The sequence below is a fragment of the Corvus moneduloides genome, chromosome 5, assembly GCF_009650955.1.
Source record: "Corvus moneduloides isolate bCorMon1 chromosome 5, bCorMon1.pri, whole genome shotgun sequence".
NCBI lineage: Eukaryota > Metazoa > Chordata > Aves > Passeriformes > Corvidae > Corvus > Corvus moneduloides.
In genome coordinates this window covers 18,629,002-18,646,920 of record NC_045480.1, presented here as the reverse complement: position 1 = coordinate 18,646,920, position 17,919 = coordinate 18,629,002, and the positions used below count along the sequence as shown (strand labels likewise).

Below are 17,919 nucleotides of genomic sequence, written 5' to 3'. Positions count from 1 at the left end.
CATGTTTGTTCCAATCAAGCCGTCTGGGAACATGGCGCTCCCATAGTCCCCATGATCCCCACTGAAACTGTGGCCCATGGTTAGTAGTTTTCTTTCCCAGGCATTTGCCTACTTAGTGCAGAATTTTGAAATTATACCACAGAAACAATGAAGTCCAGTAACTGCCTAACGTGACAAAAGTATGCAGATAATTACAAAAATCAGTCATTCAGTGCCAAGGCTTCCAAAGATTTTCACTGCAGTTGTGGTCTTACTACTATTACTGGTACTACTACTACTAATATTAATACCATTATTATTACTTTTTAAAATTTGATTTTATATCAGGGAAACAGCTGTGAAAATCTTTTCCTACAGTCTCTATTCGTATGCCCAAAGCTTCTACAATTTGAACACAAGTGGGAATGTTTGCACCTGAGACAAGGTTTATGAGTGATCTCTAGGAAGATACTGTGAGCAGACTTACATGTGGAGGACACCATGCTGACCACAATGGATGAAGAAGTACTGGAGCTCTGGACCATAACCGTCACCAGAACTCCAATCACCAATCCCGCAACAGGATTCGAGAGCACAGAATCATCTTTAAATATGTCCCCTGCTGCTTTACCTATTAAAAAATATATATATATTCTCAGAGTGAGGGAAGTACAAGGTAATGTCCACAGAAATTATCAGAGTGTTTAATTAAAGATCATTAAGCCATTTAATTGATACATATACAACCATGTTTGCCATCCCAAAAAGTACAACGTAGCCCAGGGATCCAGATTCACGTCCTGGACTCTCAGCTTCTCAGCTATTAGAAAATACTTTATATTCTCTCATTTCAGTGATTATAAGCCCTGCTGAACTCTGCAGAGAAGAGCCACAGCCATCAGAGGAAAGACTGTAGGACAAAAAATCACACATACCTTGGTTTAAATGCTACCACTTGGTATTTTTTGATACTGAATTAAGGAAAATGCTTTTAATAATACTGATTAATTCTGTTCCTGTACTTTTCTGTGTTTGCAAAATACTTCCTCAGGAGCACACATATTTCTTCATAACCACTCCTGAGTCCATCACCTGAATTCAACACTTGGAGGTAAATGTAAAAAACACATTTCAAGTTTTCATCTTTGAAGGTTTTGGGGGACATCTCAGTGTTAGATGCTTTGATCAAGAGGACAATTTTCCTATTTCACCTTGTTGAAATGTCTTTTACATGGGGTAGATTTATGCACAGATGTATTTTTGTAAACTGTCCCTAAAGTAACAGGAAGCTACTAGGAAATTGGGGCCAATAACCCCTACATCAACAGCTCTCTGGAATTTGAGACAGAAAGACCTTTTCAAACAAATGAAGGTCAATGTTCAATCAGAGCTACTTCTTCTGAATCGTTATCTCAACACATATGAAGAATGTTTTTGAAGAGTAAAGCTGTAATTAAGTGTCTCAGACAAAATTTACTGCCTTATTCATAATTTATTCTTGATATTTTAGATATTTTCATACCTCCTACCAGTTGAAAAGCAGAGCTCAGTACATCCAGAGAACAGACGAACATGTAGAGTAATCCAAGTAGCATAATGAACTTCCCTATCCCATAGAGTACACGAATGATTTTTCCTTTTCTATCCAGTTCTGCAAAACAAATACATTATGTATAAAAAAATCACTTGATTTTTTCTCTGGAATACTCTAGTGCACAAGCGGAGACAGTGGAGACAAAGACAGTGATGTGGCTCCAGTGTGTGATTAAACCCAAAAGAATGTTCTTAATCACATTTTAACTGCAGAAGCAGGTATTTTGTTTACCTACTTTTACCACAAAAAAACCTTTTTGGTATGTGACAAAACCCTTATGAAATCTGAGATTGACCCTTGGTTTTATAGTCATCCTACTGAGTAAAAAAAGACCAACAGGTGCCTGGATATAAGACTACATTAGTGCTGGACTGTTTTCCATGTATCTCCTTGTGTTTTAAGGGTAAGAAGCATGATTTCAGGATTTTTCTTAACTGACTAAATATAATATGCCCATTAAGTCTTGGAGGAAGTGAGATAAGTGATGAGAAAACAATGTAGGTAACTTATTTATGGAGAAATGGCTACCTGACCACTTGACCCCAGTGTCCTGCAGTTCCGGCAGAGCCCATGGATCATCTTCTTCTGGTCTTGTCTCATCTATCAAAGCTACTGTGGAAAATGCAGGTTGAATTTCCCCTTTATTTCCAAGTGAAGCCACATTGCCTGATGAAATAAAACATTAAAAAAATTGTTTAATTACTTACCATCTCCTCCAAGGATCCCCAAAACTTATTTACCTCTGTAACTCACGAGTGAGCACTTTACCTTTGTGATTTTCTCCTTCTTTCCCAGCCATGTTCTGGTTTTGTTTGGAAGAGTCCCCAATATAGTTATTGGTTTCAGGCTTCTCTACCTCTGGCCAGGGAGCCATGATCTGTGACTAACAAAGTAGTGTTGATTGAAATGCACGTGCAGTCAAAATATTCACCTCACAAGAGTGTATGTGAGAAATATGATAAGGATTAAGTGCAAAGGAGATGAAAATGAAATAAAAGAAATTTTCCCTTGAACACAAATTTTTACTAATCTTTATGAGTTATTCCTCTAGTTGGGAAATTGATTTCTCAATTATGTTTTAAAACACAATTTATTTATTAGTGTACACAATTAAAAAATTATTTCCATCTCACATTTGTACTTTCATACACTTTTAATGGTCATGAAAGCCAAGATTCCTCTGCTTTCCGAAAGGTAGGCATTTCTTCTCTTTAATTAATTTCAATTCCTTTCAGCAAGAAGTCAGAGAACTGTTTTACTTTCTTCCACCTTCTGGATTTAAGCAACTGCCTGGTAATTCAATACTTCAATACATAGATTTTTTAGCAAAAAGTTCTTCCCTAAAGCACTGCTCGGTTTGGGTCATGAATGCTAGACACAATGCCTTGTTGCCTCTACTGGTTCATTCCGTGGAAACATGAAGAGGAGAATCCTGGACAAGGCGGAGGAAGACCCCAGGGTTTCAAGCTTGCTGAGTGCCTGGACAAGAGGACAATTAGAGACCAGTGGCCATTTGCTGGTCTGTATTTGCCTGTAACTCACAGCTGATGCTGCAAGTGAAGCTGAGCTGGTGGGAGCAAGGTCCAGCTCACCCATCTCACATAGGCTCTCTCTCTGAACCTATTCCTTCCCAACCCCTTTTGGGCACATTTGACATGCACTGTAATATTAATAAATAATAACTTTAAAAGTATGACATCACATGGCCAAATCCTGCCAGCACAGGCGCAAGCCCACATGATGGACCTAGTCCAGGCACAAGAGGAGGCCAAGCCTGGAAGAGTCCTCCCTGTTTACTTCACCAATATTGGAAGCCAGAGGGAGGGACATGAAGGAGGGGGAAGGTGACTATGGAAAGACAAGACAAATATGTACCACAGTACTTCTGCCTCTACAGACTTGGTGACCACATCCAAAAACTCAGTGGAAAGGATGGGAGAAGTAAACCCTGTCTAGGAAAGCCTCACCTTCAGGTCTGTCTTGTCCACCCTCTCTGCCACAGAAGTCAGTCAGTGCTGCAGGCAGAGCTGCCCCATAACCAGCACATCTGGCACCCATGTGTCTGAAACACTGGTCAGCACATCTGCCTCCAATGCTCCTCATAAACCAGTGCCCAACCTCCAAAAGTCAGAGTTGGTATCATGCTCCCGTAAACAAAGTTCACCAGCAGTTAGCAGTCACTCTAAGGGAGTATAATTAATCATTCATTTAATCATAATCCTTTATGTAGCTGATGGTGAAAATGTTTCGTCCCTGCCCACATCAGTAAGCCACACATCCTCCTCCTTTAACCAGGAAGGAAGAGACACAGACAAAATCACTCGTGTCTTACTGTAACACAGGTGGGTGTTGTTTTCTGGCACTTCACAAAGAAGAGAGTATCTCCCCTTCCACATTACCAGGAAAAGTTATTCTACAATTCCATTAGCAAAATCTATGCTTTTCACATTCTTTATCTGAGGTGTAAGACTCAGAGCAGCTCCCAAGATACACAAAGATCTTAGAACAGATGAAAGAAAGTCACTCTTGCTTGTTTCAACAAGGATTTCCATTTCCTTGAAGCAAATTCTTGCATTTTCATCCATGCCAAAACAACCTCCAGCCCCACCCAGACAAAAGCACCTCCACCTTGTTAAACAAGTTTCATTTATATATGTTCAGCATTTAAAGAGCTTTTTAAAAATAACTGCTCTGCACAAGTGATTCTTAAGTGAAATGCAATCATGAAAATATACTGGAAAGTCAGATGTGAAGCTGCAACTTATTCCAACCATGGAGACGCAGAATATGCTGGATGCTGCCATCCCTGGAGATGCCATCAGTGCTACAGCTCTTCTGTTACACTTAATATGGAAATGAAGGATTCAGCCTGCATGATTACAGTATGGAAACTGAGCTGATGCATTCAATGAAGAAACTGGAGCTTGAAAACTTCAGCAGACAAACAGCCTCTATGTCTCCTAAATAAACTCTCCCCATACAAGAATTCGGCAGAGCATTTTTCCATAATAAGCATCTCCCATGTTCCTGAGGTGCTCAGGATCCCACAGGTACGTCATCTATTATTATTGTTTATGCTTTATGTGATTAATCATCATAGAATGAGAGTTGATCACCTCTGTGGAGGAAGTTTTTTATAGGTATGTATATAAAGTTATTCATATGAGCCCTAGCCAACCTCTGATTTGAGAAAGTAGACCCGAATACTGGAGGCCTTTACAGCATTTGCCTTGAGCATTTGGGCTTGCAGAGGTATTACTAGAACAGCCCATGCTGTGTGAGTGGTATCAAGGACTGATGCAAGCAGACCTATCTATATCCTTGAAATGCTACCAAAGCTGTCAGCTTTCACAGATCCCAGCTCTTGTTAAGAGGAACAGCTGAGAAGATAGTCGAGAGACACCTGATACTCTCTTTATTGGAGTCCTAGCCACAGCTACTTACTGTTAATAATCACTGTGCTATAAAGAGAATCTACATTCTATAGTTTTCCCTTTAAGAATTCTTCCTTGGCCCAAATACAGACATTAACACCCTGTGAAAATGCTCAGAAGACAATCAGTGTGCCTTGGAGGAGCAGAGTACTGGGGTGGCAAAGCAACCGAATAGCTCCCTGGCAGCTCACACGTGCCCTTGGAAAGGCTGACGTCAGGTGTGGTAGAAAAGACCAACATTGCTGACGCAAGATATAAATGACAATGAAAACCCTAAGAGTGGTTTACTTTTGAGCATCAAAGACAACTACATGCAAAGGAATATATTAGAGAATGGACCAATGACAACGCACACTGCAACAACTTGCTGTGTTCAGCTGGACACACCAGTCCAGATCCAAAGGCAGGATAGCCACAATTGCTGGATGAGGTGCTGGAGTGATGAGCTCTGCCCACCCCCGGGCCAGCCATGGTGTCTCAGTGCTGTGCCTTGGCTGGCAGGACAGCCAGGGTGCCTGCACACAGGGTGAACTCATGGAGCTCATGTCAGGACACATGTTGGTGCTTTGGATATCCACCTGTTGGGAGCGGCGCTGAAACAGGACCTAATTTCCTCCTGAAAGTGGCAGGTCACAATATGCTATGCATATTGCAAAGGTCTGAAAACTAATGCCTGTGCAAGATGTAATCCAGTCCATTTCAGTGAACCTCATGGCAAATCCTCTCACACCATCCTGTGTGCTTCTTTCGTTGTGAGTATAGTCTTTCCTTGCCTTTGGAAAATGCTAGCCATGTGTGACATCCTTTCTAACTTCAAAAGAAACTGAACCTTCCTCCTCCTAAGAGTGAGATAGACAAAAAAAATCAATGGCATTCAAATTCTGAAATAAAATGTGAGAGAGAAAAACTCAGAGCCAAAGCGGGCTCCTGTGGTTTTTATATCCATACTCTCTCACTACAGCATTCCAAAGAGTTAAAGTCTCTTGGGAATTATCTGAGTAACACTAGGTGTCATGCAGGTGCCCTATATTGCATTCCTCAGTGACTCACTGGGCTGTAACAGCTTTGCCTCTGTTGCAGAGCTGCACTCTCCATGCTTTGCAGCTTTAAATCAGAAACAGTTGTCAATGTGTTTGTTTTGCTGGACTTAACACAGAGAAAATGAACTACCACCTGTGTGTGCCCGGCTGGCATTGTTTGTACCTCTCCACCCATGACAGCTCACTGAAAGGCCACACTGTGCCTGACAGAGCTACAGAGCAGTAAGTCTTAAAGAAATCTCACTCCTGGGGAACAGACCCAGTCAAACCAAGATGAAATTAAAAGTACTGAAGAAAAAGCAGTATTTTCAAAACTAACTGATAATAACTACAACAACCACCAATGTGACCATACATGCACCTACAGGCTGCTTGAGCAGCTTCATATCAGATTTTGGGTTCAGCCAGGCTTTCCCCATTCTCTCTCTCTCTCTCCCTCTCCCTCCTTCTGTCTCAGCTTTTCTACAAAAATACATCACTTCTCCATCATTTACCAGAGCACTACAGTTTTTATCTTAAAAAAGGATTTATCAGCTAATCTGATATCCAAATATCTGACTTAGTAAATATGAATATTTATCACACTTAATTCATAGGAATAAATACCAAGCTACATAGCAGCCTTTCTTATATACAGTTTGAAGAAATATTGTCTTTTTTCCCCTCAAAATGTACCACTTGCAACATAGAAGCGCATTCTGTAGAGACGGGAAAAGAAAGCTCCGCAGCCAGCACAAACTCATTCAGTAGCTTTACATCAGCTGATAGTTTGCCCCAGAACCTGTTGCATGGTTCTCAAAGCCCCAGGTGCAACAGCACCACTAACAACTTAAATAAACACCAGCAATGATTCAGCCTTGCTAGGAACAAGTCTTGCCTTTGCTCTGGCAGCAGCCGCTTCCTTGGGGCTTTTTCTTTGAATAAGTCAGCAGGCTTAGCCAGGATGTAAACTTTCAACTCATGCAGTAGTAAAGGCAAAAAGAGATATGTGAAAGCTACAAAAACAGAGCACTCTGCTCATTTTTTATGCCTATGGATCTGTAAGACTCATTGCTCACAAGTTTAAATCTAACACATAGCAAAACTAAAAAGAATCATAAACTAGCAAAGAGAACTAATATCTAGGTATGTGCAGAGAGAGAACAGATCCCAAAGATTCATTTTTGACTTCATGACCAAGCAAAACACTGGACACTTCCACGGAGGAGCCAGGGCCAGGAAATACCAGTGAATTGCTTGAAATGCCTAGTATTTAAATAGACCAATTACTTTTTCAGAATAAAATGACATGAAAATTAATAACCCCACCAACAAGGAAATAGAATAGAATAGATCTACCTCATCCAAAAGACAAAATATATAGTAAAGAATAAAGAGAGGAAAAAATAATGACATTAAAAAGACTTACTGATCTAGTGGAAGAGCTGATAATAAAAGTTACTGAGAAACCAGTTGATTTCTGCCTGCTGCCACATTAGTTGAGCAAACTACATTAGACTCTAATGTATTCCTTTTACCTCCGTGTATCAAACCAAATTAGCATAAGAAAATGTTTCCATCAAGAATAGCCTGACACGGCCATCGTGAGGCACACAGGCTTTACACAAGATCTATGCTAACACACGAACTGACCCTATTTCCTTCCAGTGTTTCATTAATCATATCCTAGACATTTTCCAGTATCCAATACCACTGATTACTGTGACTTAAAATCTCACTTCTTTTCAATCCAAATAATAGTTAAACCAATACTTTCTTTTGCTATAGGCAGTTTCTTTGAGGGGGCGGGGGGTGGCAGCTGCCAGCAAAATACCTTATTTCTTTATCATATTTCATAAAAATAAACCCAGCTAATTGTAGAAAAAAAGCACAGTTTGTTTTCAGAACTACATTTTTTTTAATCCCTTCCTTAAAATATAGACACAGTTAAAGGAAAACGAGGTGAAAATATTAACAAGAGGATGACATTTCATATGCCATTCCAGTACCCCACATTATCTCTCTGTTGCCATTCCTTGAACTGCAAAAGCAGAGTTTTAGATTTGCAAGCTAAAAAAGTTCAAAAGAGAAGAAAAGAAAACTCAGTCTTAGTTGCTCTTACTTACCACGACTTAATTCCCAGACAATAGAGTGAACGGATCAGCTGGGCAGCCACTGAAACCTGCAATATATATAGACAGGTGTTGAGCAAAGTTTGCTTTCATCACTGCACACTAACATTCCTATTTTACAGTCCAGAGGCACTGCCTACCTGCAACTTAACGATCACAATAAAACTTTTTTTGCAAGTGTGGGCAGCAACCAGCACTGATAAAACTACAGGCTATTTCACACTTATCACATTCTAAAAAATGTCCCATCAGCATTTAAGTACAAGTTACAAATGTGTTCATGTGAGTGCTGGGGAACCGATTGTTCCAGCCTGAAAAATTGCCGTCCACCTGATCATTCAGTAATCTTTTTTTCCAATAATAATTTTCCAAAAATATTTTGCACTCTCAAAAGTCTGTCAAAAGGGTGTGAAGGAGATGTAGTACTGTTATTTGTCTGTTCAGATACCTATTAATCTGCCTAAGAGCAGAAGAGAAGGAGAATCAGATAAAAAGTGGTGTAAGTAGGAAACACGTAAGAACTCCTTAGATCAGAGGATGGAGTTTCATTCTTATCAGTGCTCAGTGTTTACAATTAAGGCAAGCTCATTAGCATTTTGGCTGTGGCTCTACTTCCAAAGTAGATTTAAAGGTGTAAGGACACCTTTGATAATTGCATTCGGAACACAAGTGATGAAGACAAATAAATGACAAATAGATATGTTAGTCAATAAAACAGTGTGGTACTGTAGATTAGACAAAGCAGCCACCAGCACTGCTGTCTGTTCTAGTGCTGATCTTAACAGGGAGCTGGATCGGGGGGCTGCATTAGGCACTGAAGCTTTATTATTTTTGATTTTTTTCTGTTTCAGTAGGCAACTTACACTGAGAAAATAAACTGTAAACTTGCCATCTAACCAGCAGATCTGCTTTGTCTGCTTGTATGCAGTCATATCTCCCAGCAGCTCAGTGACTTAGTAACTTAGTAAAGTAAAACTCTTGCTTTTTGCACCTTTCAGTCCCGTGGAGATGCCCAGCCTTTGGAGCAGTGAGTCACAACTTCCCCTTCTCCTGAGTCGGCATCAGAAATGTTTAATAAGCAGTGACCATGAAAGCCTCTGCAGCCCTGTGCGCAGCATCACATCCTGGCAGTGGAACCACCAAGCACCTCCCCTGCCTGCAGCGGCTCTGCTGGTGTTGACCCCACTGCCCACACTACACTGGGCAGGGCTGATGGTGTAGCCCAAGTATGGAAGCACCAGCCCTGCCTCACTCTCCCCACTTGTAGTTTTCACAGACGTGGAAAGGATGAAAAGGAAACAATTTTTTCTTCTGTGTGTAGTGGAGAACTGTCCAAAAGTAGAAAGAAGTAATGGAAAATGGACCCAAGGTCTACCTTGGTGGTTCACAGGCTCAGGTTTTTTTTAACAGAAGTGTACTTAAACATTACATCTAAAAATAGTAGGTTTTAATTGATGGCCTACACATAGGAAATCAGGTGAATCTTTCATTTGGAATACTGGTATTTCTTTGAGTTGTGGCTTATTCTCTTCTGAGTCACTGTTTGTGAAACCCAGCTTTTCTGAGTGGGAAGGTATGAGATGTGCACATTTCAAGTACCCTGTCATGGGTCAACCAGAGCATGGTGATGTCTTCTGCAGCATTTTAATTACAACATTTGGATTGCTAAGCACAATCCTAAGTGCTGAGCAAGTTAACATTTTAGAAAGAGAAAGATTCTATATCAGACCTATTGCAGTAAAGAAAAAACTTTAGGAACGAAAAAACACTCACTCACACAAAGGCAGACAATCTACAATCTGTCTTTGGAAGTCCAGGGTGAATCTTCTGCAGAGTCACTCTGGAAGAGCCTCCATAAGAAGCTTGTCACAAGGGTTGAAGGTGGGTGTTATTTGTCCCAGAAGTTTTCCCTTCATTCAAAATCAAAGGAGAAGAGGCTCATGTTCTTCCCAGAACACCAGGGCAGTCAGAGTGATAGTCCAGAGTGCCTGTCATGTATCTGGCACACATTCAAAAGATGCTGCTGCTGCTCAAGAAGTATAAGGCAATGCTCTATCTTCCCACTTCAGAGTTTACTTTGAAAAAACTGACCTCATTAAAAAAGAATATTTTGGATAGGAAACACGTCATAAATCAAAGCAAGAAAGCAAATTTCAAGGGTCCTGGTTTCCTCTAACAGAGGTGCTGGATTACTCTGCAGCTATTTGGAATAATACCTGTGAAAGTCCAGCATTTAGCAGGAAGTGCAAACACAGAAAATGTCTTAAATACAGAAAAAGAAAAAATTCCTCGCATGTGCAAATCCTGTGAGGGGTGAACTCTGTCCAATCACTGTTACATGTTGCAAGAAGTTATGACACAGACAAGAAATATATCTACAGAACAGACATCTGTGCTACAAGCTCTCTTACAGATCTCCCCCACAAAAGGGATACCTGCTGGGCAAGTGTCAACCCCATCCGTCTTTAAGACCCAGGCCCTAGTACAGTAAACCAAGTGCACTTAAGTCACAACTAAAATAAAAATAATTAAAGAGAAGTAAAAGAAATGGCCATTTATCCTGCAAAGGTGTCAGTGCTGTCCAAGATACATATTCACTAACAGTAATACTCACACGACGAGGTTTGCACAGATTCAAAAGACAGCATACATGAGCATGGCTCTCAGCTAACATCAGGAGAGAAACTCTCTCTCTCTCTTACATTTTAATTTAATTCTCAATATTCCACAAATTCAAAGAATGCACACCTAAACAATGTACATTCAAAAAGGTGGGAATCTAGAAAACCACCATATGGCTCTTTACTGAAGAGAACAGGTATTGTTTCCATCATTTGGAAACAACAGTGTCTATTTTATCTTGTTCAGAAACCTTGAACAAATCTAGTTGTCTACATTTGGGAACAACATGAGTGTAAGTCAGCCTTCCCTCTACGGATATGTAAAACACAAAGCCCAGATCATTAAAGAGAGAGGCCAGTGCTGATTTCAATAGGAATTATAGCCAAAAGAGTTACTTGGTTAAGGACTTACACTCATTCAGCTGAAGAACATTTTCCTTGTTTGTGTAGTTACCTGGAAAAATTTAAGTCTCAGCTTTATCTATTGTCTGAAAAGTATTCTTCCTATAGACATTTTAGCAGTGAAGTTTATTAATGAAAATACCCAGTCAGATGTGTTTTGTGAGTATGAACTTCCATATTGGTACACAGCTGGGTATTTATTTAGAAACAGTATTTGTAGCAGACTTTGAGCCTGGCATTATATAGGATGCTTTGATTTTGGAACAGAGGGTAAGTGCTACAACTTTGCTGTTCACTAATTAACTTTTTTTCCCATTAAGAAGAGGAAAATTGTCTTTGAAGGAACTAATTGGCTTTTAGCTACCCTAGTACTCTTCTGCTTTAGGTGGCTATTACTGCAATTCATACTCAGAACTTTTTTTTCCCCAGTATTTCTGCTATAGTTGGGAATAGTAAAGAATAATTCCTAAATCTACTTTGACAGGAGTAAGAAAACATCTAATTTAATGTATAAAGAAGCTGGATCCTATCACAAGGTTCTGTGTTACAATACTGTGCATTTCATCTTACACGAGTGATAGGCAAAAAAATTAATGGAGTTACAGTAGTTAATATACTTCCAGGACTGAGTAATGAATAAAGTCATAAAGAGACAGCATTCAACAGAACTAATGCCAGGAATGGAAGGCGGAAATAAAATGTGAATTGAAGGAGTCACAAAGAGAAAAACTACAGGAAACGCTTTCAGACATACAAAGGAAAAGAAATACTTCAACACAGGAGAAATAGGTTTTATGAAGCAATAATATGGCAAACAAGTTTAGATGAATAGAAGTGTTTGAAAGGAAAGAGAAACTCTCTTTTGATCTTGTAATAACTGAGCAGCTCTTTCAGTATAGAATGACTTTATTCTCATTACCACCCAGTCTCAAATTTTTTTGTCAGTACAAATGCATCCTTGGGACATGAGTTAAGGGGGTTATTCTGTTCATATTTTCCATGATAGCTGTGTTTTCATTAAAGCCACTTATTACAATTGTTTTTATTGTTCTTGAAGTATCTTATTTTAACGTCCTATTTAGTTGAGGTTTTGCTACTAAGATACACCGTTCTCAACATTTGCTGACATGTAAGGGACTGCTCTTATGGAGCCTGCAGTCCAGACATTGGGGTGAGGGGTTCAGAGCAGGGGCAGCTCTGCTTACCCCTGCAGCAATCAGGCACCACAGCTTCTGACTCTCTTCCAGGGGAGGCATGGCCAGAGGCAACAAGGCACAGGCTAAAACAGGGCATGTGAAAAAATAACACCAACAGTAGCCTGCATTTGATTTCAGCAAGAATGCCAAAAATGTGGATCATATCATTTGCTTTGACCACTAAATCCCAGAAAAATTTTTAAAACTGTGCTTACCATAGCTGTTCTAAACTTTTACTTCTTGTCTGGAGTGTATAACTAAAAGGTTTAACTAAAGGTTAAAATAATTCATTAAAAAACAATCTCCAAAACAAAGACATGGTGATGCTTTGGCATCAGAAATTTTTAATCACCAAAGAAACCCAATATTATTCCCCTCCTGCTAACCTTTCCTTACACTTTTTGTAGTCTCTCCCCTTACCTTGCCCCGACACCACACCCCTCTTTCCCCACTCCTGTTCACTCTGTCAACCAATCTATATTCTAATATAGCAGCCTCTGGTTGCCTCCCACTTTGGACACATATCCATGAATGCACATAGCATCTTCCCAACAAACAAGGAACAGGGAAGAGGAGGAGAAGAAGTGAAGGGAAATGTGAGAGCTCTTAAATAAATAATAATATTCACACTCTTAGGCAAACCTTAATTTACAGATACAAGTGCTTTGGAAAAGTAAGTGGTGTTGGCTCCTTTATCGTTCACAGACATTTTAAAGATACATTTAATTTTAAGAAATCCATTGTTTTTTTCCTACTTGATTTGTTATCTCTGGGCTGACACTGGGCATGGTGTTGCTGGTAGCAGGACAAGCAAGTATAATTACTGGCAGCCAGCTGAGCATGTCTGCAGAGATGAGAAGCTTCATCTCACCTTTCCCAGCTGTGCACTCCTTCTGCGCCTGCATTGTGCAGCCTGCTGGCCTCCACATGCTGCCTATGGAGCAGCTGCTCAGATTCCACAGCCACACTTACTTATCTTCTCCCAAAATGAGTTCTGCCAAAAAGACAGATTTGAGGACATAAAATGAGGATTTTTGACAAAATAAATAGTCTCCCAAGAACACACTACTCATTCAAAGGCCATATGCACTAACTCTGTACAAAAAATGTACATTCCAAATAAAGTATTAAACACCTCAAACTACAGGTGAAAACTTACAAATTATTTCTTCAATGACACTGTTCTGTGCTTATTGTTGCAAAATGTTTGACAGTATCTCCTTTCTAAGCCTTCATGCATGAAAGAGCTTTTGGACAACTCTAAGTGACTTACCTAAAGGCAATCTGCTGGCATAAGGTAAGAGAACAAATCTCTTTTCTTTGAACTTACTTTCCATACAACTAATTGTCCAACTCACTAATTCTGTACAGGTCATTAAACTAGATCTGCAAAATTATCACCAAAATCAAAACAACTGGTATTTAATAAATATCAAATACAGTAACTTTCCTTAATCTATAGTTCATAAGTAACTGCCCATGATTATCATCTAATACAAAGGTCTTTGAATGTGTCTGGAGAAGGGCAACAAAGATGGTGAAAGGCTGGAAGGAATGTCCTGTGAGGAGCTGCTGATGACTCTGGGTTTGTCCACTTAGGAGAAAAGGAGGATGAGGGGTGACTTCATTGCTCTCTGCAGCTTCCTGAAGAGGGGAAGCAAATAGAAAGAGCGAGCTGATCCCTTCTCCTTGGGATCCAGGGATAGGACACATGGGAATGGTTCAAAGGTGCACCAGGAAAGGTTTAGACTGGACATATGGAGTAGTTTCTTTACAAAAGATGGTCAAACCCCAGATCAGACTTCCTAGAGAGGTGGTCAATGCCCGAGGCCTGTCAGTGTTTGAGAGACATGTGGACAATGCCCCTAACAACATGCTTTAACTTTTGGTCAGCCCTGAATTGGTCAGGCAGTTGGACTAGATGATTATTGTAGGTCTCTTCCAACTGAGTCTATTCTATTCTATTCTATTCTATTCCAGGATATTCTATTCTATGCCGGGATAATCAGGAAAGGAATCCAAGTCAAGTCAGGTGTGAGGACAACCCTCTCCTGTATGAGCACTGCAGTAATTTTCTTACTGCATTAGGCAAACTAGTCTTGCTGCATAGTTGTGAGATCCTGCAATTAGGAGTGTGCCAAACATCATAAAAATTGTCTCCTTCTTTCACAGCAACTTCTCTCAGTGATGCCTGTGCCACACAAACAGTTTTGATCCAGTCCTGCTGTCAACCATTAAAACTGTGGATTCTTTTGGAGGATTTTATTCTTGGAAACATGACATTTTACATTGTGCAAGAACCATTCCCACTCTCCTTGCAGTATAAATTGGATAAAAGTCCTCAGCCTTAAGTCACACATGAAGAAATGCAAGGCTTTTTTTCTTTAAATACTATCCCCAGGACTTTCTATAGACTTCAGGTGACTGTCTTCAAGATGTATGCAATGAGTGACTTCACTAGACTAAGAAGACATAGCTTCTTTTAAACTTTTGAAGGATGAAATCTACTATTAACACACAATTACCATTCCTATTGACTCAGAAATGTAAATGTATGTGTAAGGCATTATATTGACCAAGGCATGCAGGCAGTAGCTGCTTTTTAATTGTTTACAGTTCATCCTTTTACACAAATATTTTTAGCTTTATAAGGGGTAGTTAATGGAGTAAGAAGACCAATACTTGCTTTTACAAAGGAGAGCTGTAATAGACACAAGGCAAACCTGAAAAGGAACCCAAAAGAGAAAGCAATTTTGTCTTGTGCAGGGTTTTTGCTGTTTGTTTCCCTTAAAGAACAGAAAGTGATGTGCTTTTATTGCAGTTGTGTCTCTTTATATGGAAAATCACAGAATGGCTTGACTTGGAAGGGACCTTAAAGATTGCCTAGTTCCCACCTCTCTGCCCTGGGCAGGGATACCTTTCATTAGACCCTGTTTCTTAAAGCCCCATCCAACCTGACCTTGAGCACCTCCAGGGATGAGGCATCCACAGATTCTCTGGACAACCTGTTAAAGCGCCTCACCACCCTCATAGGAAAGAATTTCTTCATAACATTTAATATAGACCTGCCCTGTTTCAGTTTAAAACCATTGCTCATTGTCCTGTCACTCTGCACTTACAAAAAATCCCTCTCCCTCCTCTTTATAAGTCCCCTTAAGGTACTGCTTTTCCTACTGAGTATTGCAAAGCAGAACTCAAAGGTATTAAATAAATATCCAAACCTTTGGGCTCAATGATGGCAGAAAAATGCCAGCCAAAATTCACAGCAAAATATTCTCTGTCCTGTTCTTAAGCTGAATTCATGCAACAGGAATTTGAACATTTCTTAGAAATACAGAGAGATACTTCAAGGACATCTGAATACATCATTAGTGATCTTTCCTAAAGGAAACAAATCTAAACTTTGGCTAGTTGCTCAAGTCCAAAGAGGAAATACTACAGCAAAGACCATCTTCTTACTTTAAAGAGTGGATCGTGTTAGCTTTTAAAAGCATTATGAACAATTCCTCTGCACAGAAAAATATAATTTTATCTCTCTAAAAAATTAATTCACAAACTGCTGGCTATATATTTTGGCTGTTCTTTAAGGCCTCTTCAAACTTAGACCCAAATATTACACTTACTGATAAGCTGGAATTTTCTAGCATAATGTGACCTAACTAACTTCTTGCTTTTAAGTCTTGCTAAGTATCTCTATCAGTTTGCAGAAACACAGTCTTAATAATCAGTTAATGCATTTTCACTGAAGTTTCTGCACTTTCAATAAAAATTATACTATTGCAAACCTATGACTTCCATTACTTTAAAATTAAGTGTTTCTTTGTTTAAGTAACGAGCATAAATTAGCTCAGCAAGAAGACAAGAACTGCTTCTTAATTGTACTGGAAGAACTCTTTTTTTTAAACCTGAAGGTAACAAGTGTCATTTTGCATATATTAAGATTTAAAGAGGTGCTTCTGTTACAGCTGATGTGTAACTCAAGACTTTCAGAGTTGTAAAACTGTAACTTTATGCTAATTTTTATAAATAATGTATAGCCCATTTACAGTACGTTACGTGCTGTCCTTGATCCTCACACCACGCTTGGATCGGTCTGCTATTTTTTGTCAGCTCTGTCTCCATAGGCCTTGTAAACTGTTACTAGTTCCAAGAAGTAAGATTTGACTTACCAGCCTTCTCCCCTGTCAGTCACAGCAAGGGTTTGCACATGTCATATGCCACAGAGCACATTGTCTCCTTATTAGGTGAGTTTGGCTCTTATTTGAAAAATACTGTTGAATAAAAAAAAAAAGGATGAAATATAGAGCTTGTGATATTCAGAGATAGTCAGACATTTCAGAATAATTACTATCTATGACTTTTCCACAGACTGAAGCCTTTGATCAGATTTAATTGTTCCATGCTTGCAGCTGTTCTTTTCACTGAAACTTAGCATCAGGAATATCAACCAGGATTCTTTTTCAGCCCAGGTGCATTAAGGGCAACAGACAACACTGTGCATGGGATGAAAGCCTGTCTGAGGCACCCACTGCAAACCATAGTCTACTAAGACAAGCAGTGATGGGATGTGGATGGTACAGAGCTGCACATCTGTGCTCAGGGACCTGGACATGTCCCTGCTCCCTCAAGGATGATAAATACGCACTCCAGCAGGTACACAACAGAGTCCTGGCAGCAACAGAGCATCAGTTTCTAGATGTGGTGCCTTGGGAAACACATGGCTATTTCTCAGGAGTGAATAGTGTCATGAAGCGCAAGCCCTGGAAAATGGGAAAACGAGAACACAGCAAACTGCCAAGGTTTCCAGTAGAGTTTACAGGATGATTGCACACACAAACAAGGGTCGATCCAACCCCCCTTTTGCACTTAGAAGTAGTCCACATAAACATTGGCACCAGTTGCAGCGTGTCTTTCACATGTGTGATGTGTCTTGCTCTTACCTGCAAAGCTGGAAGCGCTCTTACGTAGGTGGAGATTCCAGAGATGAAGACAGCAAGCCATCACACCAAAGTGTAGCATGAAGGAGAAATAGCTTTTACATGCCATTTATTTGTAACATCAAGTATGCTATTGTTTCTCTTTTACTGACTTACTGGTATTTCCTCTGGAAAGTCACTGACTCTGTTTCTTAGTCCCACCATTTCTGAAAGGTGTCGGATTTACTATGTGGCAGATTCAGCTACTGGTCTTGCACTTTGAAAATTAAAGCAGACCATAAAATGGCATTAATGCAAAGCCAGCATGATCTGTTCAGGATGCATATAGAATAGTTTCCAGCACCTTTAGTGTAACCTGTAAACAAAATACATAAGGCTAATTATGCCTGATAATAGTATAATAATATCTGATGTTTTGCATAGTACATTTCACATTAAAGGGAATCAATCTGTTGAAGACATAAGATGCACGTTGAACATGTAAGATTAAGATAGCTATAAATGGTTAAGAGCAATTTCTGGTGAAGGACAAGATAATGTAGCCTGGGACAGGTACCATACCTTACATGAGATACTGACACATCTCTGCAATCTTTGTTTTAAAA

General features: G+C 39.7%; 1 protein-coding gene and 2 long non-coding RNA genes across 5 annotated transcripts in view; 1 reads left to right on the top strand and 2 right to left on the bottom strand.

The window, feature by feature from the left end:
• The window catches only part of SLC34A2 (solute carrier family 34 member 2), a 20,912-nt gene extending 12,249 nt beyond the window's left edge, over positions 1–8,663 (bottom strand). Inside the window, exons 1-6 of one of the 3 annotated variants that reach the window (XM_032109755.1) lie at positions 8,299–8,663; positions 8,153–8,208; positions 2,342–2,456; positions 2,102–2,239; positions 1,502–1,630; positions 467–610 (exon numbers count right to left, since the gene is read on the bottom strand). In XM_032109755.1, the coding sequence (XP_031965646.1) occupies positions 467–610; positions 1,502–1,630; positions 2,102–2,239; positions 2,342–2,447 (517 nt within the window). In that variant the 5' untranslated portion in view covers positions 2,448–2,456; positions 8,153–8,208; positions 8,299–8,663. The other 2 variants (XM_032109754.1, XM_032109756.1) reach the window with 2 other exon arrangements.
• On the top strand, positions 5,590–15,258 carry LOC116444391. Its single transcript, XR_004240298.1, has 3 exons — positions 5,590–5,759; positions 13,592–13,674; positions 14,550–15,258. It is a non-coding gene; the product is annotated as an uncharacterized LOC116444391 (long non-coding RNA).
• Positions 10,575–17,919, bottom strand: LOC116444390. The gene is made up of 3 exons (XR_004240296.1): positions 17,471–17,919; positions 16,547–16,648; positions 10,575–13,371 (listed from the first exon to the last, which is right to left on the bottom strand). It is a non-coding gene; the product is annotated as an uncharacterized LOC116444390 (long non-coding RNA).